This window comes from Schistocerca serialis, chromosome 8, assembly GCF_023864345.2.
Source record: "Schistocerca serialis cubense isolate TAMUIC-IGC-003099 chromosome 8, iqSchSeri2.2, whole genome shotgun sequence".
NCBI classification, from domain to species: Eukaryota; Metazoa; Arthropoda; class Insecta; order Orthoptera; family Acrididae; genus Schistocerca; species Schistocerca serialis.
Window position 1 is genome coordinate 228,870,788 of NC_064645.1, and position 26,907 is coordinate 228,897,694.

General features: G+C 39.7%; 1 protein-coding gene across 1 annotated transcript in view; it reads left to right on the forward strand.

Annotated features, from left to right (window-relative positions):
* Positions 1-8,100: 8,100 nt before the first annotated feature.
* LOC126416938 (piggyBac transposable element-derived protein 4-like) overlaps positions 8,101-26,907 on the forward strand; it is a 33,968-nt gene continuing 15,161 nt past the window's right edge. The window contains exon 1 of the mRNA XM_050084819.1: positions 8,101-9,166. Coding sequence (XP_049940776.1) covers positions 8,101-9,166 — 1,066 coding nt within the window. The remainder of the gene's footprint in view (positions 9,167-26,907) is intronic.

Sequence of the window (26,907 nt, forward strand, 5' to 3'; positions counted from 1 at the left end):
TAATCAAAATTGGACATCTATGTAACGTTGCTATTCAGACAGTGTTTGACAGTTATGTTTAAGTTGCTGCGTTTGTTATCTGTGTTACCACTTGAGAAACTCTGTTAAGCTGCTCATGGATTATGCAGAGTAAAGATCAGAGAAATATTAACTGTTAAAATTCCTAAATATGAAGCATCAATTTATATCAATAAATGCAATGGAGAAGAAAGAAAAATTGAACTTGACTGTGTTGAGAAATTTAGTGATTATTTGCTGTCAAGGAGCTTATTAATAAGATAAAGGAAGTTTTGGAGGTTGAACTTGCACAAAATTCATGATACACAGTAATGAATCAATAATTACAGTGCCTCTCTTCAAATGTGTCCTAGTTCAGGTGTCTTCATGACATTCTCCCATGGGTGAAAACACACCTGTGACCATTCGTGTGGTCTTCCTTTGTAGACTTTCATTATCCCCTGTTAGTCCTGTTTGATTAACACACTTGAGCAATATTCTATGATGGGTTGCACAAGTGTTTTGTAAGCACTCTCCTTTGTAGGTTGATTACATTTCCCTAATATTCTATCAGTGAACTGAAGTCTATCACCAACTTTACCTATGACAGAGTGTATGTGATCATTCTAGAAATAGTTATACCCAGGTATTTGTATGGCTTGATGAATTCCAGTTGAGACTCATTGATATTGTAGTCATAGTAGAATACCACTCTTTCTTTTTTTCATTTTGTGAAATGCACAGTTTTTTATTTCTGGCATTTAGAGCAAGTTGCCAAAACTTGCACCACTTTGCAATCTTATCAAGATCTGACTGAATATTTGTGCAGACTTCTTGGACAGTAACTCACTATAGATAACAACATCCTCTGCAAAAAGTCAGAGGTTACTGTTAATATTGTCTAGAAGGTCATTAATATACAGCATAAAAAGAGGTGGGTCTAACATACTTCCACAGGACACGCCTAAGTCACTTCCATGTCCATCAATGACTCGCCATGCAAGATAACATGCTGAATCCTCCCTATGAAGAAATCTCCAATCCAATCACCAATTTCACTTGGTAGTTTATACAATCAAACTTTCAATAATAAGCATAAGTGTAGAACAGAGTCAAATGCTTTTTGGACGTAAAGGAAAAATGTATGTTTGTCACTGTCGAGATCCACACCTTTTAGGATGTCATATGAGAAAAGTGCAAACTGTGTTTCACATGGTCGATGTTTTCAGAATCCATGCTGGTTGGCATGGAGAAGATCATTCTGTTCATTATATCATATCACATTTGTGCCCAGAATATGTTCTAAGATACTACGACACATGGACGTCAAGGAGAGACTGCACAGTAGTTTTTTGGGTCACTTGTGCTAACCTTCTTGTAGATGGGTATGGTCTGTATTTTCTTAAAAATCACTGGACACAATTTTTTGTTTGAGGGATCTACAGTATATTTTGGTTCAAAGAGAGGCTAACTCAACTGCAGATTTGGTATACACTTTAATAGGGACTCCATCGGGCCTTGGAGCTTCATTTAATTTTAGTGATTTCAACTGTTATTCAGTACCACTGGCACTAATATCTACTGCACTCCTCTTTTTAATGATGCAAGAATTAAACTGGAACAATACTCTTGAATTTTCCATTGTAAAGAAAAAACTTTACTGCTTGTGTTTTGCTGCTCTCAATTTCAGTTCCTGCATTGTTCAGGAGTGTCTGGACATTAACTTTCATGCCACTAACAGCCTTTACACATTACCACAATTTATTTTCATTTAGTGAGAGATCTTTTGACAACATTTTGTTACAGTATTGGTAGTTGAAAGTTTCACACATTGCCTTTTGACTGCCAAACATTTTTCATTCAGCATCTCTCTACCTGTTGCACTGTGCTTTATTTTACATTTATTATACAGTAGTCACTGATTCTTTAGAAGTTTCACCACACTACGCTGGAGGACCCTTCCCATCATGAACTGTTCTACTAGGTAAATAACTGTCAAGCATGTGGTAAACTAGTCTTTTGAACTTGAGTCGCAGCTCTTCTATATGCTCCTGTCCAGAGCTAATGTTTCAATTTCCTCACCGAGATATAACACTACCGCTTCTCTATCTAATTTGCTGAACATATAAATCTTTCTACCTGTCTTGCTGCCCTTTGTACAAGGGTATATTGGAAAGTAATGCCTCTGAATATTTTATAGAATACTCTTAAAGCTCTTTTAAATAAAACAAATGTTATTATCATTCAACATCTTTATTCTTCATGTCTGCATATTTATTTCTCAACAAGCCATCCTGGTAATGAACACATTTCTTCCAACAAGAGACCATTTTGTTGATACCATCACTGCTGAATGTTTAACTTGTTGATGGAGCCACACTCTCCTCTCTGTTTGCGTCGCTTAAGTGAAGTCCTCAAAGGTGGCTTTAAGTTCTGGAAACAGATGAAAATCAGATGGCACCAAGTCAGGACTGTATGGAGGATGATCGATGATGGTGAATTCAAGGTGTCAGATTGTTGCAGTGCTTATGTGTGGTCAGTCTGGCATTGTCATGCTCAAGAAGAGGGTGCTTCATGTGTAGACGAACTCCTCAAATTTGAAATCTGATTACAGCTCACTGTTTCTCACCCACTTACATATTTATGTTACAAACTGTCATGTCACATTCTGCAACAGAGTGCCTAGTGTCAGAGGGCTACAAATATGTAGACGTGAGGAATTATGGTACTGTTCATTGATACTATTTACAATGTGGTCATCCTCAGAGAGGTCAGGCCTATTTGCTACCTTTCCATATATACATCCGTACTCTACAAACCACTGTGAAGAGCATGGCAGAGGGTGCATCCCACTGTTTCAGTTCTTAGGGCTTTTTCCCATTCCATTCACAAATAGAGTGTGGGAAAAGTGAGTCCTTAAACACCTGTGTGCATGCTGTAGTTAAGGAGGGATTTAAAGGGAAATGTAAACATTTATTTACAAAATCATGACAGCCATATTAATTAATGTACAAATCTAAAAGTTTGCATGTGTAAAGCAAAAGAGCTGTGTTTTAAAGGAAGAATATAATAAAATATGCAGGATTAATATTATACCAGAAATTTGATTTTTTTATTTTTTATTGTCTTTTTTATAAAAAGCCACAACTCAAATTCTAATCATGCAATTAATGTGAAAATTTTATTGTTGTGTCCTGGAAGGTTATAAGACCACTGAAATACAGTTATTAATTTATGGTAGAAATTGTATCATTAACAGAGTTTTTAATTTTGCATATCCAAAAGTAACATTTTTCTGCATACAATCCTCTAAAAATCAGAATGTAATTGCAGGATCTCATATTTTTGAGTTCTAGGGAGACAGTAACATGTTGTGAACCGTTCCTGAAAATTTCATAGCATTAGAGTATATACTTTTTGAGTAAAGGCTTCTAATAACTTAAAAAATGTAAAATACTTCTACATGTAATAATCTTACCTCACCTTTAAAACCCTCCAGAATTACAGAAGCATCCGATTCCACCTGTCTGCTTTGACCCATGATGTCACCAATATGGCAGAAACGACCATTCTCAACGTCTCCAATATGGCGCCTATGACGCCATTACATAAACATGACAACAAACATACAATACATATAAAACCAACAAACACATCTCCATCCAAAAATATAATCAAACTAACAGGAAATTATAATCTCACTGCAACTATTGATACCACAGAACTGACAACTAAAACAACAAAAGTTGGAATTGAACACAACCTTGACCTATATAGGTCAACAGCACCTCATGATACCAAAACACACATAGCTACGGCATATTGGAATCGGACACTTCCCTTGATCTATATAGGTCAACAGCAGCTCACGATACCAAAACACAGCTATGACAACAGATTGGAATCAAACACTTCCCTTGACCCAAAAGTTTTTAGGGTGCAGAAGCATGTGATAATAATTGTTTGTGGTGTAAATTCAAGAACATCATGTAGAAGCTTGTTAAAGGAACTTGGTATTCTAACCACTGATTCTCAGTATATTTATTCCTTAATGAAATATGTTGCAAGTAATGTATCTTTATTTCCACCCAATAGCTCAACACATAGTATCAACATTAGAAATAAGAACAATATACATAAAGACCTAAAATCACTTACCTTGATCCAAAAGGTGTCCAATATTCAGGAACACACATTTTCAATAAATTGCCAGCAACTATTAAATCTTGGTTTCAGATAAAGCACGGTTTAAACAGAATTTGAAAGACTTTTTGATAGGCAACTCTTCCTACTCTATAGACAAATATCTTAACAGAAAGTGTTAAACCACTTACGTAAAAATATCTGTTAGATTTCAGTTTTGACAGCACTTGGTCACAATCAGTCAAGCTTAGGTGTTTTTTGTATGACAAGTTTATTAATAGTGAATAACAATGTTTTATTCTGACAGCATGCTAATTCTGTAAATATTAGCTGTTCCAGTTTATCGCATTGTACGTACCTATTTCAGCAATCTCCTGACAAATGATCAGGGTAGTGAGTACAAGGTGACACAGAAAAATGGAAACATTTCCACAATCGAATAAAACTAGAAGTGATGAAGGAAAGAAATTGCATTCATAGTAATTCAAATCTTACAACTTTACCAATTACAAAAAACTGATGGTGTTTATCATTTTTTAAAAGTTACATCCTTTGGATTGGGTCCTCCTGTACGAATACATTCATGAAATCTGCTATTGAGATTCCTCACTGACCACTGCAACATCTCAGCTGGGATACTGTGAAATGCATTCCGAATTTTCTGTTTTAACTCATCCAGGGTTCTTGGTCGAGTCACGTAGACTTTGTTGTTGAGGTAGCCCCACAACAAAAAATCACAAACAGATAAATCTGGCGATCTAGGGGCCCATGGAATGTTACCAAATTGTGAGATCACACATTTGCCAAACAATTCTTGCACATATGCCATTGATTGCCATGCAGTGTGTGATGTTGCTCCATCCTGCTGAGACCAGGGTTCTTGAACGTTGAAAGTTGTTCAATGCAGGTGTAACGAAAGTTCATAACTTCTCCACGTAACGATAGGCATTGACAGTTATTGTGTTTCTCTTTTCATTTGTGAAAAACGCACACTTATTGGACATCCTGTTTGTTTCTTCTTGAGGGCAGATCCAATCTCTTCAGGTTTATTAATCCAACATTTTATTGCGTGTTTTGATGGAACGGCATCATGATGTCCTAAATTATAAAAATGCCGGAACTCCCTCTGTACTGCTACCAAACTATCATGGTTTTTATAAAACATTTTTATATCTAAAGCACACTGTTGTCTGTTCCACCAATCCATGATTACTGAAATGGCGGACTGTTTACTTGTTAACTGTCACAAACCCACTGTGTTGCCACCTGCCCATGGCTGCCACTTTTCGTTTCAAACATGCCCATTATTCTGTGTCACCCTGTATTATATTCAAATGTTTTACATTTTTATGTTATATTTTCTGACATGTTCCACACCCAAGAGAATCATCTCATTTTTTGGGTCTATGGAACGAAAACTGAGTATAATCTAATCTAATCCAATCTTCCTCCATGCTTCATGGTATTCCTGGTTTCTTCTCCTGGTCTTCAAAACTCACAGTAATGCTGAAACAAGATGTTGCTGTAATACCAGAATAATATCTGCCATTCCCCACAAGCCATCTGTGGCTAATTGAGGTTTTAAATGAAGTAATTGACAGTTCAGATTCTAGTGCAATGACTAAAAGAGAAGCTTGGGTTTCAAAAACAGCATCCAAGACTTCTACTTTGTTTTTCTGCTCTGTGTTTAACAAAGCATATTTTTAAAGACTGAACAACTTTTCATCATTCTTCAGAAAACAATGCTGTGGCAGAATGCATAGCTTACATGTAATACTTTACAGATGAAGATAAACTGATTGACTTTTTAAATTGCATGAAAGTTAATGTGCAAACTGTAAGAAGAAACCTGTAGTAGACTCAGAACAGAACACTGTGTTTTTAGTGTGTACAGGAACAGCTTCAGTCATCAGAAAATGCAGAGTAAAACAAACTCATAAATGTGAATAAACATAGTTCAGGCAGAGAAAGACAGTTTAGTTTTAAATCAGAGGCACACCTAATGTTTGGATCAGGTCATACCTTTGTGGATTTAACCAAACAGTGGAAATACAACACACTGAATGCAACAAAATTACAAACCATTTCTCAGATTGCCAAGAGATGAAATAATGTGTGCTTGAAAGATCAGTCCCAGCATAAGTGCTATTCCTTATATGTAAATGACCTACAAACAAACATTGTCGAAATTCTTATCAGTCTTCTGCACAAAAACAGAAAACTTATTACATGAAAACATAGCAATGACAATTTCTGCTTGTTTTAGATGTCCTTTGTTCTTTGGTAACCATTGTTGCCACAAATGCATCATTGTCACTGATACCAATTTCGATGTGGACATCCTCAAAGATGTCAGGTCTATTTGTTCCTAATAGATCCAATATATTTACCTCGTGGGTGGGTTCCTAACTGTCTGCTCTAGGTAGTTTCCAGAGAAGGCATTTAGTAAAGTACAGCAAATTCATCCGGATGCTCTTTCAACCACACACATAAACTGCGAGCTGTGTGGCATGTTGTATTGACATGCTGGTAGATGCCATCATGCCGAGGAAAGAACAAACTGAATTTTGTAAATGTAAAGATGTAGTTATAGAATGTAGGGGTGGATATGAACCCCAAGGATAAATGCATTCTTGTGTTGATCCATTGTACCTTCCAGAATAATGACGTCACACAGGAAATTTCACAAAAACATTCCCCATACCATAAAGCTCCCTCCTCCAGTCTGGACCCCTCTGACAATTGTTGCAAGGTATTTGCCTTCAGATTTCATGCTGTACACATAAACAGCCATCTGTCTGATGGAGCATAAAACATGATTCATCTGGAAAGAATGCCTGTTACCTCTCAGTGGACATCCAGTTGCAGTATTGGTGTTCAAATTCTTATGTATGTTGTTCTGTATGTTGAGTGAGTATGTATGTGTTGCAAAGTGTGTCTAATGTATTGTTCTTTCTTAAGTGAATAAATTAATTGAAACTAAAATTTATTGATTGCAACAACATTCTGCAACCAATTTACTCTTCAATTTGGTAGTTACAGATTTTTCTGATTTCAAAAATGTCCACTTTCACTGGGAAAGCTTGTTAGTTTGTCAATAATTTGGTTTAGAAAATTTCATTTTAGCCATTTTGGTGGGCTACTGGAATTCCCACAGGAGAAGAAATTGTTTCCATCAGTTAGTACTTATAATTTTGTCATTTTCCCATCGTCCAACCCATAGTCAAACAGAGTTGAGTTATCCTCATTATAATTTCATGTCTGCTAAAACATAATAACAAACTGTAATTAATTATTATTCCTACATAAATCTGTAAATAATTATTCTGGATAGTGCTTAATGTAGTCTTCATTTAGCTACCAACGTGTGAACATCCAAGTGTTAATCAGTCTCGGTTAATCAGTGTCTCTTTTAACTCTTTGGAGCACGGTGGTATACATAGTATACCACCTTTTGAAAATTTTCTTGGCTCTTTGCACAGTGGTTTAACTGCACGACCACCACTCTAATATGCTCACCTAGTTCTCTACTTATCAGACAGATGGCACTCACTGCCTATAAGGAATCAGTTCCCGCCAAGAATTGCATAGATTACAACTGTGAAAGCTGCGTGCTGAGTTGTGCATGGTTTTTGCGTGTGAATAGTGGTTTATAACGAATTTCTTGTTGCGCCTGTGTTTTTTCCATATCTTGGACGTCACAGCTACGGTATGAACCCATGTATACATTCATATGCACAATCTTCCGTTATTTATATACAATTTATTTTGGTGGTATATTATTTGTACCACCGTGCATGTAGCAGTATTCTATTGCATTTCGTTTCCTAGTATAAAATTCGAAATCCTCCGCTACAAAGTTTAGTTTTTAATTGTGTTGTGACTTATTTTAGCTCTTTCTCCATTTTGTTTTGCTTACGTATTCTTTACTTGGATTCAGGCTGTTGTTTGAAAATGAAAATGTCAAGAAGAGGCTTACGAGATGAAGAAATCGAACGATTATTGTGTGAAATTCCATCAGACGAGGATTCCACTGTTGACACCACAGATGACGAATCTGATTATGAAGCAAGCATTGTTGCGGAGGCTATTGTGTCGTCTGAAGGCGAAGTTTCAGAGAGCGAGGAAGAAAGTGAGTCCACTCCGCCAAAACGCGCTGCTGACACAGCGCCAACTTGGGGACAACAATTCAATGCTACCTCAGGAATGCAGTTCGACAGTGAATCAGGACCAAGTGCTTTTATTAGGGACATTGATGATCCAGAACCTATCGATATATTCGAAAAAATATTTCCAAAAGAGCTAGTTGAGCTAATCGTTTTCCAAACAAATTTATATGCGACGCAATCTGGCAAGTCTTTCACTCCAACAACTGACAATGAAATACGAACTTTCCTGGGAATCAACATTTTGATGGGTATAAAGCGTATGCCAGCATACAGAGACTACTGGTCTAGTGCCCCAGAACTTCATGATCGTTATATTGCATCTCTGATGGCAGTAAATCGGTTTGGATGGTTACTGAGGAACATTCATCTGAATGATAACACATTGCATCCAGAAAAAGGACACCCAGGTTATGACAAACTGTACAAGCTGCGACCAGTGATCAAGATACTATCTGAATCTTTTTCCAAGTGTTACCAACCCAGCAAACACCTAGCAATTGATGAGTCAATGATCAAATTCAAAGGCCGCAACAGTATGAAACAATACATGAGAGATAAACCCATAAAGCGTGGTTACAAAGTGTGGATGCTGTGTGACAAGACCTCTTACAACTTGAAATTTGATATTTACACCGGAAAAGTAGGTGACACAGTGCAAACAGGCCTTGGGGAGCATGTAGTGCTGAGTTTGTCCTCTGAACTCGTAAATAAAGGCCATTATCTTTATTTCGACAACTATTTCAATAGCTATAACTTGTTGGCTGGTTTACAGCAGAGAAACATATATGCCTGTGGGACAGTTCAACCAACAAGGAAACATTTACCCAAATTAAAAACAGACAAAGAATTAAGCAGAGGTGAATTTGACTGGAGGGTCAGCAACTGTGGCATCCTCTACTTGAAGTGGAAAGATAAGAGAGCTGTTCATCTCCTTTCAAATTTTCACAGTCCTGAAGTTACTACAGTGACTCGCCGTGAAAGAGATGGTTCACGCATAGAGCTACCTTGTCCTCAAGCAGTGATGGATTACAATGCACACATGAACAATGTCGACAAGTTCGACCAACTGAAAAAATCATATGAAATAAGCCGGAGAAGTAAAAAGTGGTGGCACCGAATATTCTTTCACCTGCTTGATGTCAGTATCGTCAACAGCTATATAATTTGGAAGGAACTAGGCGATAGAGAAAAAATGACTGCCAAAGTCTTCAGGATGAGTATCCTGCAAAGCTTAGTAACCCAGAAAACACCATTGAGGCCATCTAGACTTCATGAGAGTCAAGTCCACGTAAAGAAAAACAAGCCATATGTTTCCTCACGCCAGCGTCTCGACAATTCATCCCACCAGCCAGAGCGTACTACCGCCAGACGTTGTGCGAAATGCAGTACAAAAAAGAAGCAAGTGCGCACTTTCTGGATGTGCGCTGAATGCAAAGTGCCTTTGTGCCTTAGCAAAACAAAAAGGTGCTTTCAAGATTTTCACAAAAAGGAATAAGAAACATATTTTATTTGTAAGGTTTGTAATTTGATTTTGTATTGTAAATGACCAATTGCCAGAAATAAAATTATTTTACATTAATTATACTAATTATTACTGCTTAGAGTAGAATTTAAAGGTGAGTTACAAGCACAAACCAAGATATCTCAAAAACTTTAGGTACGGCCCTAAGTGGCATGGTGGTATATTATATATACCACCATCTAAAACCAAAATCAATACAATAAAAAATTTTAATTCATGTTTTCCTTTATTAGCAACCCCACCAGACATAGAAAATGCATGTTTTATTAAAAAATTAATTAAACATAAAATCTGTGCATCAAAGAGTTAATTATAAAAATGTAAATATGTTTGCAAACTTCTTTGAGTAAGTCATTTGCAAGATCTTACTCACCAAGTTAAAAACATATAGGAAGTAACAAGTTAAAGTACTGAAGTGGTACCTTTCACATACACTGAAGAGACAAAGAAACTCGTACAACTGCCTAATATTGTGTATGACCCCACGAGCATGCAGAAGTGCCGCAACACGACATGGTATGGACTCGACTAATGTCTGAAGTTGTGCTGAAGAGAAATGACACCATGAATCCAAATGCAGGGCTGTCCATAGATCCATAAGAGTACGGGGGGTTGAGATCTCTTCTGAACAGTATGTTGCAACGCATCCCAGATATGCTCAATAATCTTCAAATCTGGGGAGTTTGGTGGGCAGTGGAAATGTTTAAACTCAAAAGAGTGTTCCTGAACTCACTCCGAAGCAATGCTGAATGTGTGGCATGTTGCATTGCGCTGTTGGAATTGGCCAACTTGTCGGAATGCTCAATGGACATGAATGGATACAGGTAATCAGACAGGATGCTTACGTATGTGTCATCTGTCAGAGTCATATCTAGATGTATCAGGGGTCCCGTATCACTCCAACTGCATGTGCCCCAAACCATTAAAGAGCCTCCACCAGCTTGAACAGCCCCCTGTTGACATGCGGGGTCCTTGAATTCATGAGGTTGTCTCCATACCAGTACATGTCCATTTGCTCAATACAATTTGAAACGAGACTTGTCTGACCAGGTAACATGTTTCCAGTCATCAACAGCCCAATGTTGGTGTTGACGGGCCCAGGTGAGTTGTAAAGCTACGTGTCGTGCAGTCATCATTGGTACACGAATGGGTGTTTGGCTCCTAAAGCCCATATCAATAATGTTTTGTTGAATGTCTGCATGCTGACACTTGTTCATGACTCAACATTGAAATCTGCAGCAATTTGCAGAAGGGTTGTACTTCTGTCATGTTGAATGATTCTCTTTAGTCATCATTCATCCCGTTCTTTCAGGATCTTTTTCCGGCCATAGTGATGTTGGAGATTTGATGTTTTACCAGATTCATGATATTCACAGTAGACTCATGATATGGTTATACAGGAAAATCCCCACTTCAATGCTACCTCTGAGATGCTGTGACCCACCGCTCATGTTAAGACTATATCACCGCATTCAGACTCACTTAAATCTTGATAAGCTGCCATCGTAGCAGTAACCAATCCAATAAATGCACCAGACACTTGTTGCCTTGTATAGGCATCGCCAACCGCAGTGCCATATTTTGCCTGTTTACATATCTCTGTATTTGAATATGTATGCCTATACCAGTTTCTTTGGCACTTCAGTGTAACATGATTAATTTTCCAAATAAAGTTTCAAACAAAAGCATCCAGAGGTGATAAAAATGAGAAGAGCAACTATTCTCATTTGTAACCGAAATTGTAGTAAATGCTGATTATTTTTACTTTAAATGAAATTGTATTCAGTGACTTTAATACAAAGACTAAAAATATCTTCAGACTAAAAAGCATTGTCGGTTAAATGTGCACTAAGTAATGAATAATTGGGTACATATTTATTGCCCACACAAAAGAAATCTCTTTGTAAAAAGTTAACCAGAATTCGAATTTACATTCAATCTTGATTTTCAAGAATAATAAAATAATTAAAAGTAGAGTGCTTATGGCACTCAATCACTGCAAAACTTCCAACTCCATTTAAATGGTTGGAAATTAATTACGTCATTCAATTAAATAGGAGAACTAACAGGTTTGTCATATTACAAAACACACACAGACGCACACATACCTGCAAATACAACTCACACACACATGACTGCAGTCTAAGGCAACTGTGGCCTCTGTAGTTTGGCTACAGTTGCCTTGGACGGCAGTCATGGAAATTTGTGGTAAGTTCCTATGGGAACAAACTGCTGACATCATCATTCCCTAGGCTTACACACTACTTAATCTAACTTACGCTAAGGACAATACACACACACGTGCCCAAAGGAGGACTTGAACCTCAGATGGGGGGAGCTGCATGAACCGTGGCAAGGCCCCCAGACCTCGCGGCTACCCTGAATGACCTGCAGTTATGTGAGTGTGAGTTGTGTTTGCGTGAGAGAGAGAGAGAGATCTATTTTTGATGAAGGCCTCATAAGCCAAAATCTTTATTTGGAACAGTCTTTTTGTTGTGCCTGTCTGCTACTCAGCATCTCCGCTGTATGGTGAGTAGCAACTTGCCTTTTCATAATATTGTTATGTGTATTTTTACGTATTTGTGCATATTTTTGCAGGTCTGTACATATTTTTACAACCATTTAATGCCTTCATTCACCCATTTCCTCTGTAACTTCCTGTTTCCCTAATGCCATCCCTGTGACAATGGACCCCTTCTCCATCATTTTGCATCACTTCAAATCCCAGTTACATATACTGTTCCTTAAATACTGCCTAAACCATGTAATTCCCCCCCTCCCTTCCTCCCATGCCCTAGCCCCCCCCCCCCCCCTCCCCCAATGGCCTAACAAAAATTCCTTTCACTTGATCCCACCACTCCTTTCACAATGACCTCCACCTCTTCAGGTTCCACCAGGCCCTGTCGCCCACAAACCTGGTAATGCAGAAACACATCTCCATGGCACAGGCATCTCCAGCTTTCCTCCCTGGTAAAGATCCTGCTACTGTGCAGTCCCTACTACATGTATCACATCTCTGGAATTGACTCACTTGCTCTGCAGCACCTGAAAGAGCATTCCAGACACCACCCCCATAAGTGCCACCTTGGAGCACCACAATCCAACACCAGTTGTACCCTCACTGTTCCTCCTCATCAATCTCTCATAGCACCCTGCCTAGTTGACCTTTGCAACTTGCCACATACCCCAAAAATCCCTACCAACACTCCACTAAGCCAGTTCCAAAACAATCCCCCAACACTGCTGTTAACCTATTCAACAAAATCCTTAGCTCCACAAGAGTTTCAATGCTATCCAAACGCCTCACTTTCAGCTCTAAACCCAAATTTAATCATGTTGGACTTGTCTCTCCTTCTGCCAATCGCTGTAATATAGACACTTCTTTGCCACCAATCCCTCCAACCACAGTCACCCTAATCCCAACACTGAACCCTGCCTCACACAGTTCACACTGCTGCTGAACCATGATCCTCCCCACACCCCTTCCCACTTAACCACCCCTGGTTACATTTCAGAGAATTCCTAATTTCCATCTTGGGCCCACCATCCTTCCACAGGTCCCTTCCTAAGAACACCAGTCTTTCAGCAGAAGAAAGGACAGCCATACAAAGCCTCAAAACGGACCCTCACCTAATCATCCTACCTGCAGAGAAAGGTTCCACCACAGTTGTTATGAACCACAGTGACTGCCTTGTGGAAGGCCTTTACCAGTTGTCTGACTCCTACATCTATGAACTTTGCCGAGTGATCCCATACCAAAAATCCTAGCAATCCTTGTTCAAAGCCATACGCCCTTCCCAGACCCTCTCCCCTGAACCAATCTCCCTCTTCATCCCTATGACACCCCACACCCCCACCTTCTACATGCTCCCCAAAATCTACAAACCTAACAATCCTGGAAACCCCACTGTAGTTAGTAATTGTGCCTCCCACTGAAAGAATTTTGACTCTCTTTGATGAACACCTCCAAGCAATTGCCCAAAATATAGCCCCCTACACCAAAGATACCAACCACTTCCTTCACTGATTCTCCACCACCCAGACCCCTTCACATTCTGGATCCTTTATCGTCATTGTTGATGCCACTTCCCTTAGCAACAACATCCTTCATGGCCAAGGTCTTGCCACTACTGAAAATTACCTCTCCCAGAGTCCTTCAGACTCCAAACACATTACCTCATTCCTCATACACCATACTAACTTTATCCTAATACATAATTACCTCTCCTTTGCAAGGAAGGTATACACACAAATCTGCAGCACAGTCACAGACACCCATGTGGCACATTAGTAAGCCAACGTCTTTATGGGCCATCTGGTGGAATCTTTCCTAGCCTCTCAAAACCCCAAACCCCTGGCCTGTATTAGGTTCATTGATGATATGTTCATAATATGGACTAGGGGCCAAGATATCCTATCCTCATTCCTTCACAACATCAACATATTCTCTCCCATCTGCTTCACCAACCTCCTGAACATTAATCTCATCCTCTCTGATTACTCCATTCACTCTTTCTACATTAAACCCACCAACAAGCAACAGTACCCACATTTTGACAGCTGCCATATCATTCACATAAAAAGTCTCTCCCATACAGCCTGGACACATGAGGATGGTGTATCTGCAGTGGCAAGAACTCCCTTGTCCAGTATGCTGAAGGTCTCACAAAGGCCTACATAGACATGCACTGTACCCCAGACTTAGGTCACAAACAGATTTCCTGTGTCATGTCACCACACACCCCCAGTCCTCCCAGAACTTCCAAAAACCCGGTACAAAGGATTGTCCCCTTCATCACCCTATACCATGCTGAACTGGAACAACTGAAACACATCTTTCATCAGGGCTTTGATTATCTATCATCATGCCCTGAAATAAGGGACAGCCTACCCAAGATCCTTCCCACCCCTCCTAAAGTGGTGCTCTCTCACCCACAGAACACTCACAACATACCAGTCCATCACTATGACACTCCTACTCCCAACCCCTTGCCAAGTGGATGATATCCCTGTGGAACACATAGGTACCAGACAGGCACAATCCACCCACCCAGTACTTCTTACTCCAGGAATGTCACAGGCTTATCCTACCCCGTCAGAAGGCAAGCCATCCATGAAAGCAGCCATGTCATGTACCAACTCTGCCAGCTTTTCATATTGGTATGATAACCAACCAGCTGTCCACCAGGATGAATAGCAGCCACCAAATTGTGGCCAAGAGAAAATTGGACCACCCTGTGGCACAATATGCAGCTGAATATAATGTGGTTGATTTCAATGCCTGCTTCACAACCTGGCCCATCTGAATTTTGCCATCCACCACCAGCTTTCCTGAACTGTGCAGATGAGGGTTAGCCATACAACATATTCTCCACTCCCAAAATTATCCTGCTCTCAAGTTACAGTATCCTACTGACCCCACATACTCCACCCACAACCAGTTCATGCCCCCACACCCTCAATGTGCACAGCTCTCTGCCAATGCACCCACTGCTCTTTGCCCCCACCATGCTCATCTCCTTTCCCACTCCCTATCTCCCCCCCCCCCCCTCTCCCCAGCAGCCATCAGCCTCCTGAGGCTGCACCTGGGATCCTTGTCCTGCTGCTATCTAGTCTTCACAAACTCTGGCAGACTTTGCTGACCTCTCCTCCTCACCCGCACCCTGCTATACAACTCTCTCCCCCCCCCCCCCCCCCCCCCTGTCTTTCCCATCCCACCTTGAATTACTGCTTTCATTCAACATGACAATTGTATTCTGGGCAGAGCAGTCAGAAATAGTGATGTGTGCTTGCTTGTGCGAATGTGTATGTGTTTCCTTTCTGAAGAAGGTTTTGGCTGAAAGCTCAATGTGTAGCAATCTTTTCATTGTGCCTGCCTGCAATTCAACGTGCCATCTTTACAGTGAGTAGCAATCTATCTTTTTCACAATATTGTCAATATTCCACCCTGGACTGTTTATTGTTTGACTATGTTCATGTGATACACAGTGGTAGAAATATTTATTGCATCACCATGAATTACTTCATCTTTTTGTCTTCTGCAGCAGTTTGCTTCAGGTTATACCAGTCCCATTGTTGGTAAACTTTGTTGACATATTCTTACCTTAATAATATACTTCTTCATGCATGTTTTCCAACAATATACAACTCTTTGTTGTTGTCATTTGGTTTTACAATGAAACCAGTGTTTATGCTGTCATTTTGAGTTGAGACTTTGCAGTAAGAAGATGGGCAGGTTATTTGAATTAACACCAGAAAAGAAAACTGCAATACTTACTTATTCATCTGTTGATCTCAGCACCAGAGAGATAGCCTCTAAGACAGGATTTAATCAGTCAATGATTTCGAGGTTACTGAAAAAATACAGGGAAAAAGTAAATGTTGATCATGAGAAAGGAAGAGGTGGGAAAAGGATGTCTACTGCCAGACAGGACAGGATATTGAAAAGGCTTTCACAACGATCATTGCCCATCATCAACTGAACTAAAGCGAGACTGGGATGAAATGTGCAACATCTCAGTAACCAGTAGAACTGTAAGAAATAGACTACTGGAGGCTAGACTCTCAGCCCGTCGTCCTAGAAGGAAGCCTTTATTGACCAAGATAATACAACAAAAGCGACTACAATGGGCAAAGGCACATGCAACATGGACACCAGAGATGTGAAACAAAGTAATCTTTTCAGACAAGTCAAAATTTAATCTGCATGTCTCAGATGGAAAAGTGTTCATACGTCGAAGAAAAGGTGAAGAATTTTTGCCATCATGCGTAACACATACAAACACCCACAAGGACAGATGGTCTGGGGGTGTATTTCCAGTCACCAAGTAAGTCGTCTGGACTTCATCAGTGACACTGTCAATTCATATCTCTACATAAACATTCTTGAAAGGAAGCTTATGCCAACCATTAGAGACCAGTTTGGAGATGTTTCCAATTGCATTTTTCAGGATGACTCTGCTCCTTGCCATAGCGCTTTGAAGGTGAGTCCTATGACTAATATTTGTGCCAAACATGAAGCAGATTACTTTCTTGGTTAATCATCACATACTTCTACATTCCAGGTAAAATCTTTCCTTCAACAAAATGGGGTTCGGGTATTCACCAAAAAGAGCCACGGAATAAACAGGAGCTGTTGGAGACCCTTGGGCAAGTGTAGTTTCATGAAATGAGTGAGGAGCACATTAAAAAGTCAATTCTTTCAATGCCTTCATGATGCCAAGCGGCGATTAAGGCACATGGTGGAGCAACAAAGTATAAATGCAACTGTGTGTTCATATGAGGCAATACAAACACTAAAATCCATCAATGTTATGTTACAACATTAATATGCAGTGTTTCTTTCAACAAATGGTTCAAATGGCTCTAAGCAGTATGGGACTTAACATCTGAGGTCATTAGTCCCCTAAACTTAGAACTGCTTAAACCTAACTAACCTAAGGACATCACACACATTCATGCCAGAGGCAGGATTCGAACCTGCAACCATAGCAGCCGTGTAGTTCCAGACTGAAGTGCCACTGTGGCCGGCTTTCTTTCAACATTAGTATTCATATTTCAGAATAGCAAACAGAATAGCTGGCATATCCACTTACACTCACTTTTCAAGAAAGTGTTAAGTTATAAAAAGCAAACATTTTTAGAGAAACAAAAATCAAGAATAAAAACAAATTGACAAAAATTATTGTGTATATTCATTTATGACAGAAATCAAGAGAAATCAGGCAAATTTAGCTCAAGTATTCAATGAGTGTAACATAAATTGTTGATTGTAAGAGGTGATGTAATAAATATTTCCACCACTGTATTTATGACTCAGTATATGGAAGAGAACTTCCTAAATGCATCATACCACTTAAATAAAATACATACATCAAAAAAAGTATCGCATCAGCTCAGTTCCCAGAGTTCCAGAACCTGTACAGAAAGTTGGAATAGAGATCAACATAAACATCATTTGTGCCCTTTTTATTGCTCATGAAAACCACACATTGCATGTTGTACCACCATTCAGTGAGACCTTCAGAGGTGGTTGTCCAGATTGCTGTACACACCAGTACCTCTAACACCCAGTAGCACATCCTCTTGCATTGATGCATGCCTGTATTCATTGTGGCATGCTATCCACAAGTTCATCAAGGCACTGTTGGTCCAGATTGTCCCACTCGTCAATGTTGATTTGGCGTAGATCCCTCAGAGTGGTTGGTGGGTCACGTCATCCATAAACAGCCCTTTTCAATCTGTCCCAGGCATGTTCGATAAGGTTCATGTCTGGAGAACATATGGCCACTCTAGTCGAGCAATGTCATTATCCTGAAGGAAGTCATTCACAAGATGTGCGTGATGGGAGGCACAAATTGTCGTCCATGAAGACGAATGCCTCACCAAATTGCTCCGATATGGTTGCACCATCAGTCGGAGGATGGCATTCATGTATCATACAGCCATTATGGTGCCTTCTATGACCACCAGTGGCTTATGCCGGCCCCACATACTGCCACCCCAAAATAGCAGGGAACCTCCACCTTGCTGCACCCGCTGGACAGTATGTCTAAAGCATTCAGCCTGACTGTCTTGCCTCCAAACACATCTATGATGATTGTCTGGTTGAAGGCATAAGCTACACTCATTGGTGAAGAGAATGTGATGCCAATCCCGAGCGGTCCATTTGGCATGTTGTTGGGGCCATCTGTACTGTGCTGCGTGGTTGCAAAGCTGGACCTCACCATGGATGTCGAGAGTGAAGCTGTGCATCATGCAGTCTATTGTGCACAGTTTGAATCGTAACACGATGTCCTGTGGCTGCATGAAAAGCATTATTCCACATTGTGGCATTGCTGTCAGGGCTCCTCCAAGCCATAATCCATAGGTAACAGTCATCCACTGTAGGAGTAGCTCTTGGGCAGGCTGAGCGAGACATGTCATCAACAGTTCCTGTCTGTCTGTATCTCCTCCATGTCCAAACAACATCGATTTGGTTCACTCCGAGACGCCTGGACACTTCCCTCATTGAGAGCCCTTTCTGGCACAAATTAACAATGCAGACATGATCAAATTGCAGTATTGACTATCTAGGCATGGTTAAACTACAGACAACACACGCCATGTACCTCCTTCCTGGTGGAATGACTGGAACTGATTGGCTGTCGGACTCCCTCTGTCTCATAGGCACTGCTCATGCATGGTTGTTTACATTTTTGGACAGGTTTAGTGACATCACTGAACAGTCAAAGGGACCGTGTCTGTGATACAATATCCACAGTCAACATCTACCTTCAGGAGTTCTGGGAACCGGGGTGATGGAAAATTTTTTTTTTATGTGTGTATATAGGTAAGAAAATGAAAGGTGTAGGAAACTAAAATGGAGTGAAGAAAGGAGCAGTTACTGTGAAGAAATGATTGGATATAAAAAATTAATGTAAATTAAGGCCAGATGGGTGGCGAGAACCAAGGACATGTTGTAGTGCTAGTTTCCACCTGGGGGGTTCTGAGATACTAGTGTCTGGGGGGAGAATCCAGATGGTGCATGTGGTGAAACAGGCACCAAGGTCATGATTGTCATGTTGTAGTGAATGCTCTGCAACGGTATATTGTATGTTGCCTGTTTACACTCTCTGCCTATGTCCATTCATCCACACTTATAATTTGGTGGTAGTCATGCCCATGTAAAAGGTCGAACAGTGTTTACGTAACAGCTGATATATGACATGTCATCTCACAGGTGGTTCTTTCTTTGACAATATATGTTTCGCCACTTACAGGGCTGGTATAGGTGGTGGTAAGAGGCAAGTCTTGCAGTGGGGGTGGTCACAGAGGTAGGGAGATAGGTACAGAATGAGCATAGGGTCTGACAAGAATATTGTACAGATTAGGAGGGTGGCAAAAAGCTATCTAGGTGTGGTGGGCAAAATCTTGGACAGAATGGATCTCATATCAGGGCATGATTTTAGGAAGTCATGGCCTTGTTGAAGTAGCTGATTAACACTCTCCAGACCAGATAATATTGAGTAATCAGTGGTGTGATCTGAAATTGTTTGTTGGAGGGATCAGCAGTACTAGGATTGGATGTGATGGCCCAGGAAATCTGCTATTGAACAAGACAGGTGGGGTAATTACATCCAGTGAAGCTGAGATGAGAATGTAAAGAATGTGCATCTGAGCAAATACACTTGCCACGAATACCAAGGCTGTATGGGAGGGAATGTTTAAAGATAAGTAATTATTTTTAGATCAATAAACAATGGTGTGCAGTGGGCAAGTTTTTCTCTGTGTTTGTAATAATCCTAATAACTTTGTGTCATGAACATGCATGCTATTGCCTCAAAATAAAAATAACTTTTCACTGTGGTATGTAATGTGTGGATCTCAAGACTATCTTTAACAATATCTAAAAGCTTTAGCACTAGCTAAACAGTCTTTTATCGGCAAATCTCTTAGACAAAAAACAATTTGTTAAACTTTACTCTCACTGAGCAAGAATCGATAAGTTTGAAACTGGATTGACACTTGCAATAGGCTGTATTTAGCCATAGTTTGAAGGTTATTAAAGTCTGAACTGACATTGTAAAAAGTTATATCATCAGTGTAGAGAATGGAGTGAGTATTTATGTAAATGGCAAATAATTTATCATTAGGATAAATAACAAATGTTCCAGAACTTAACGCACTTAAAATTCAGCTGTCTGTGCTCTCTCCTTTTCATTGCACCCAATTTGTTTATGGTTATTAAGAAACAATTAAAAATTTTTACCAACTTTGTTATTTTTGATTCTATAATAAACCAATTTGAGAACCAAACCACGCTCTATACAGTTGAAGGTCTTGCTACAGTTGCAAAAAGTAGCCTGAGCAAAGTTTTCCTCCTCATAAGCACTAAGCATCTCTTTGCCAAAGATTCAGTAGCATGAACAGTAGATTTGCCCTTCCTAAAGCCAAATTGTGCAGCAGAAAGAATGTTATTACGTCCCAAATAATAACATAACAGGTAATAAATAATGGATTGTGATACTTTAAATAAAACTGGTGTCAGAGATACTGGGCAATAACTACAGGGGTAGTTTCTCTCTCCCTTCTTATAAATGGGCACAACTCTAGATAATTAAGAAACGGGTGCTTGAAGGGCCGCTGTTATTCATGTACCAACTTTAGATTTTGAACAAGATGACTAAAATAAAGTTGCCATTAACTGAATTGAATGTAATTTTGTTAATTTCTGTTTATTGATTTCAAAGCAAGGCTCAAGAGAATTTCGATTGTTGCCATGGATTGGCCAAGATAAAACTTAATGAACTCATGGAATCTGTATGATTTAAAAAATGAACTTTAACGTTAAGTTACTTATCTGTTGCAATCTGGAAAGGTTCTTACAATGAAATCTCCCGCATTTAGTTACTGTTAACACTTTGAAAAATAAATTAATACTTTGGCGCGTAATGGCCAACCAGAGACTGCATTGGAGAATGAGCTTCCCGCACCACAAATTACTGAAAAAAATGCTTATTAAAAATAATTAGCGACAGTGACCATTTGAGGTGACAACTATTACAAAGAAATTAATTTTGTGATAACAATAATTAGTTTATTTTAGCAGAATACAGAATAACTTACATAAAATATGTGTGGCCGCTCAATGGCTGCCTTCCATATCGCGAAACAAAACAGTGTGTGTACGATAAAATACGTCCACCCTCCTACATGTCTGCTTGTGTCTGTATATGTGTGGATGGATATGTGTGTGTGTGTGCAAGTGTATACCCATCCTTTTTGCCCCCTAAGGTAAGTCTTTCCGCTCCCGGGAGTGGAGTGACTCCTTACCCTCTCCCTTAAAACCCACATCCTTTCATCTTTCCCTCTCCTTCTCTCTTTCCTGATGAGGCAACAGTTTGTTGCAAAAGCTTGAATTTTGTGTGTATGTCTGTATTTGTTTGTGTGTCTTTCGACCTGCCAGTGCTTTCGTTTGGTAGGTCACATCAACTTTGTTTTTTGATAAATTTTTCCCACGTGGAATGTTTCCATCTATTATATATATATATATATATATATATATATATATATATATATATATATATATATATATATATATATATATATATATATCCCTTCCTGGGACAATGAATTCACGGTGTTCTTATTTCAATTTCCAGGAGTATATATATATATATATATATATATACACTCCTGGAAATTGAAATAAGAACACCGTGAATTCATTGTCCCAGGAAGGGGAAACTTTATTGACACATTCCTGGGGTCAGATACATCACATGATCACACTGACAGAACCACAGGCACATAGACACAGGCAACAGAGCATGCACAATGTCGGCACTAGTACAGTGTATATCCACCTTTTGCAGCAATGCAGGCTGCTATTCTCCCATGGAGACGATCGTAGAGATGCTGGATGTAGTCCTGTGGAACGGCTTGCCATGCCATTTCCACCTGGCGCCTCAGTTGGACCAGCGTTCGTGCTGGACGTGCAGACCGAGTGAGACGACGCTTCATCCTGTCCCAAACATGCTCAGTGGGGGACAGATCCGGAGGTCTTGCTGGCCAGGGTAGTTGACTTACACCTTCTAGAGCATGTTGGGTGGCACGGGATACATGCGGACGTGCATTGTCCTGTTGGAACAGCAAGTTCCCTTGCCGGTCTAGGAATGGTAGAACGATGGGTTCGATGACGGTTTGGATGTACCGTGCACTATTCAGTGTCCCCTCGACGATCACCAGTGGTGTACGGCCAGTGTAGGAGATCGCTCCCCACACCATGATGCCGGGTGTTGGCCCTGTGTGCCTCGGTCGTATGCAGTCCTGATTGTGGCGCTCACCTGCACGGCGCCAAACACGCATACGACCATCATTGGCACCAAGGCAGAAGCGACTCTCATCGCTGAAGACGACACGTCTCCATTCGTCCCTCCATTCACGCCTGTCGCGACACCACTGGAGGCGGGCTGCACGATGTTGGGGCGTGAGCGGAAGACGGCCTAATGGTGTGCGGGACCGTAGCCCAGCTTCATGGAGATGGTTGCGAATGGTCCTCGCCGATACCCCAGGAGCAACAGTGTCCCTAATTTGCTGGGAAGTGGCGGTGCGGTCCCCTACGGCACTGCGTAGGATCCTACGGTCTTGGCGTGCATCCGTGCGTCGCTGCGGTCCGGTCCCTGGTCGACGGGCACGTGCACCTTCCACCGACCACTGGCGACAACATCGATGTACTGTGGAGACCTCACGCCCCACGTGTTGAGCAATTCAGCGGTACGTCCACCTGGCCTCCCGCATGCCCACTATACGCCCTCGCTCAAAGTCCGTCAACTGCACATTCGGTTCACGTCCACGCTGTCGCGGCATGCTACCAGTGTTAAAGACTGCGATGGAGCTCCGTATGCCACGGCAAACTGGCTGACACTGACGGCGGCGGTGCACAAATGCTGCGCAGCTAGCGCCATTCGACGGCCAACACCGCGGTTCCTGGTGTGTCCGCTGTGCCGTGCGTGTGATCATTGCTTGTACAGCCCTCTCACAGTGTCCGGAGCAAGTATGGTGGGTCTGACACACCGGTGTTGATGTGTTCTTTTTTCCATTTCCAGGAGTGTGTGTGTGTGTGTGTGTCTATATATATATATATATATATATATATATATATATATATATATATATATATATATATATATATATATATATATATATATATATATATAAAAACAAAGATGTAGTGACTTACCAAATGAAAGTGCTTGCCTCATCAGGAAAGAGGGAAGGAGAGGGAAAGACGAAAGGATGTGGGTTTTAAGGGAGAGGGTAAGGAGTCATTCCAATCCCGGGAGCGGAAAGACTTACCTTAGGGGGATACCCGTCCTTTTCCCCCTAAGGTAAGTCTTTCCGCTCCCGGGATTGGAATGACTCCTTACCCTCTCCCTTAAAACCCACATCCTTTCGTCTTTCCCTCTCCTTCCCTCTTTCCTGATGAGGCAACAGTTTGTTGCGAAAGCTTGAATTTTGTGTGTATGTTTGTGTTTGTTTGTGTGTCTGTCAACCTGCCAGCACTTTCATTTGGTAAGTCACTACATCTTTGTTTTTAGATATATTTTTCCTGCGTGGAATGTTTCCTCTATTTTTATATATATATATTAAAGAACATTAACTGTATCTTTTATACTAATTATGTTCATAAAATACGTTACGTGTTTACAAATAATTTTTAGTTCACCCTTAACACTTCACAATATTGTTCACTGCTTATTATAACTGATAAAAATGTCAATATTTATGTGATGTACCTTCACAAACTACATCTTCAGTTAAACATTTGTTAACACAATAAGTAATGGGAAATACTATACAACCAAATATCTTTTTATTACTAGAAAGATCATATATGTCTACAATATGAGAGAGCTTAAAATTATTTACTATAGATAAAATAACATCTGGCGTTACATCTGAGGGAAAAAACATATCTTTCAATGCATACTTTACATTGTGGCATTTAAGAGATACAATAGTTTCATGACGCCTAACAAGTCTTCCACAGATTTCACTAACAAACTATATACAAAAGTTACTACATTCAAATTTTGATACTGGTACAGCCTCTGTGATGTAATCTGCTGCCAAGGAAATGTGGGATTGTTTATCGCAGAATCCAGCGCACCAATCTTGTGTGAATATTGAGACTCCTGACTGTTAAAAAGCTGACTGTCAGAAAGGACCATGCTGCACTAGAATGCCACAGTGGCTTCTGCTGGCAGAGACACAATGTATGGGATACAATGGAGCTCTGCACCTGTCATCTATCTGAGTGTGGCAGTTCTACCTGCAGAAGTGGTATTGCGATATTCTGCCTGCCAGTGGAATGCATGGTTGTTTATGGTCAGCCCCACGTCAGTACACCAGCAGAGCTGCCACACAGTACATGCCACTCACCTCTTTAAATTCCACATGCGCGCTATGGATAGCTTTGACACCTGACTCTTTTATCTGCTGAATTCAATTGAGACCGGCAATTTGGGTCAATTCAAGACTATTCAAACCACAAAAAGTAAATAAAGAAACAAAAAATAGAGAGAAAGAAGAAGAAGAAGGTTTTGTGCTCTTGAGAGTAATAAATGTATAAATGAAGACCAGTTCAAAGAATTCCCCCCATCCACATTACAATCACATTTAAACTACTTGTAATATATATCAGTTCCACAATATGTGGATCCCTTGAGGAAGTGTACTAGGCCCATTATTGTTTCTGGTATATATAAATGATTTCCCACAACATATCAGCAATGAAGGGAAGATAACATTATTTGCTGATGACAGCAAAATATTAAGCACCAGTAAGGCACCAGCAGAAATGCTGGAAAATTCTACTGAAGTGCTGAGGGATGTCTACAAATGATCACAGGAAAACAAAGTAAACCTCAACCTAAAGAAAAAAAATACAATATGCTTTAGAATGAATATGAAACAAAGTCCCTTAAATTTAAAACTAGATAACATCTCCATAGATGATGTCCCTACAACAAAAATCTTAGGGTTGCACACTGACAGGCAAATGAAGTGGAATGAACATGCTATGAAACTCTCAAAAAAGATATCCACAACATGTTATGCACTTAGAGTCCTTGCATCCACATTCAATGATGAATTTCTGAGAACTGTATACTTTAGTTACATACATTCAGTGATTAGTTATGGTATAATTTTCTGGGGAAACAGTGCACAGAATTTACAAATAGTATTTAAAATGCAAAAGAGAGCAGTAAGAATTATAACAGAAAGCAGTGAGTGGACCCACTGCAGAGAACTTTACAAAATGTTAGAAATACTAACTGTTCCTTGTGAATTTACATTCCAAACCATAGTGAATATCAAGAAAAATATAGAAAATTATAGCACAAATAGCAGTTCTCATAACTGTAGTGCACGAACAAGTCACTATCTTCACCTAGACAGGAAAAATAAACATAAGACTTAAAATAGTTTCTTGTATGAAGGTGCAGAACTGTATAATAAATTGCCACAGAAAATAAAAGAAACAGATAACATGTACTGCTTTAGAAACATCTTAAGTTGTATTTGCAAAAACAGTGTTTTTTCACTGTAAGTGAATTCGTTAGTAAAGATGATTGTAAATAACTTTTGTCTCACAATGTTTAGCTACATATACAAAAAACTGTAAAAATATGGGAATGTACACAAACTGATGACGCCCATACATATTAAAATGTCTGCAGATGGCTAAATAAATAAATACTAATTACATAGGTCACCAACATTTTTCTTCTGGAAAGATAATTTCCCTTAAAATAGTGTCCTTTTTCTTTGATTCATCTTGGGAGGTATCCACTAACTTGTCAACTGAATGTACTAACATTTTCTCAAAGCTGAAGAATTAACACTGTAATTTCTTGAATCATTGTCCTGTGTGTGAAATAACCTGTTTATTGCATGTTCAATACACATCTTGTTTTTTCTGCATTCTCTTTTTCCAAACTACTAGTTCTTCTACATTTATTTTGATATTGAGTGCAGAAGAAATTCCTCTGTCATCTTATAGAGGTGGACCAGAGAGCTGCTTGTGGCACCCTGATGCAATAAGGGCCCAAAATAGAATTGAATTGCAATAGCACAAAAACATTGAAAACTGTGTGCTGCAAGGTAGTGTATATTTTTTTAACAAATGGCACCCTATTCATTTAATAGCAAGACCAAGATTCAATAAAATAAAAAACAGAACAAACTGAAGGCAGACAACAAGATTAGCCAAGTTACAAGTTTCTGTACAACATTCGTGCTTATAGGCATGTATAAGATTAAAACTCAAAATTTGCTATTATCTATAAAATAATAACATAAAAGGTAGACAAACTGGAGGACACAAAGATACAATAGGCAACAATGTAAGTCAGTTTAACTATGAGCTGGGTAACTAGAAAATGAAAAAAATATAGGTATTATTTTATGAAGGTAATTTATGTGGGAATTCCAAAAGCTCATCAAAATGTTTTGAGAAGGTGAAATTTTACAAATTGAATAATTATCAAACTAACAAATTCTGGGTCAATGGAGGGATCCAATTCCACC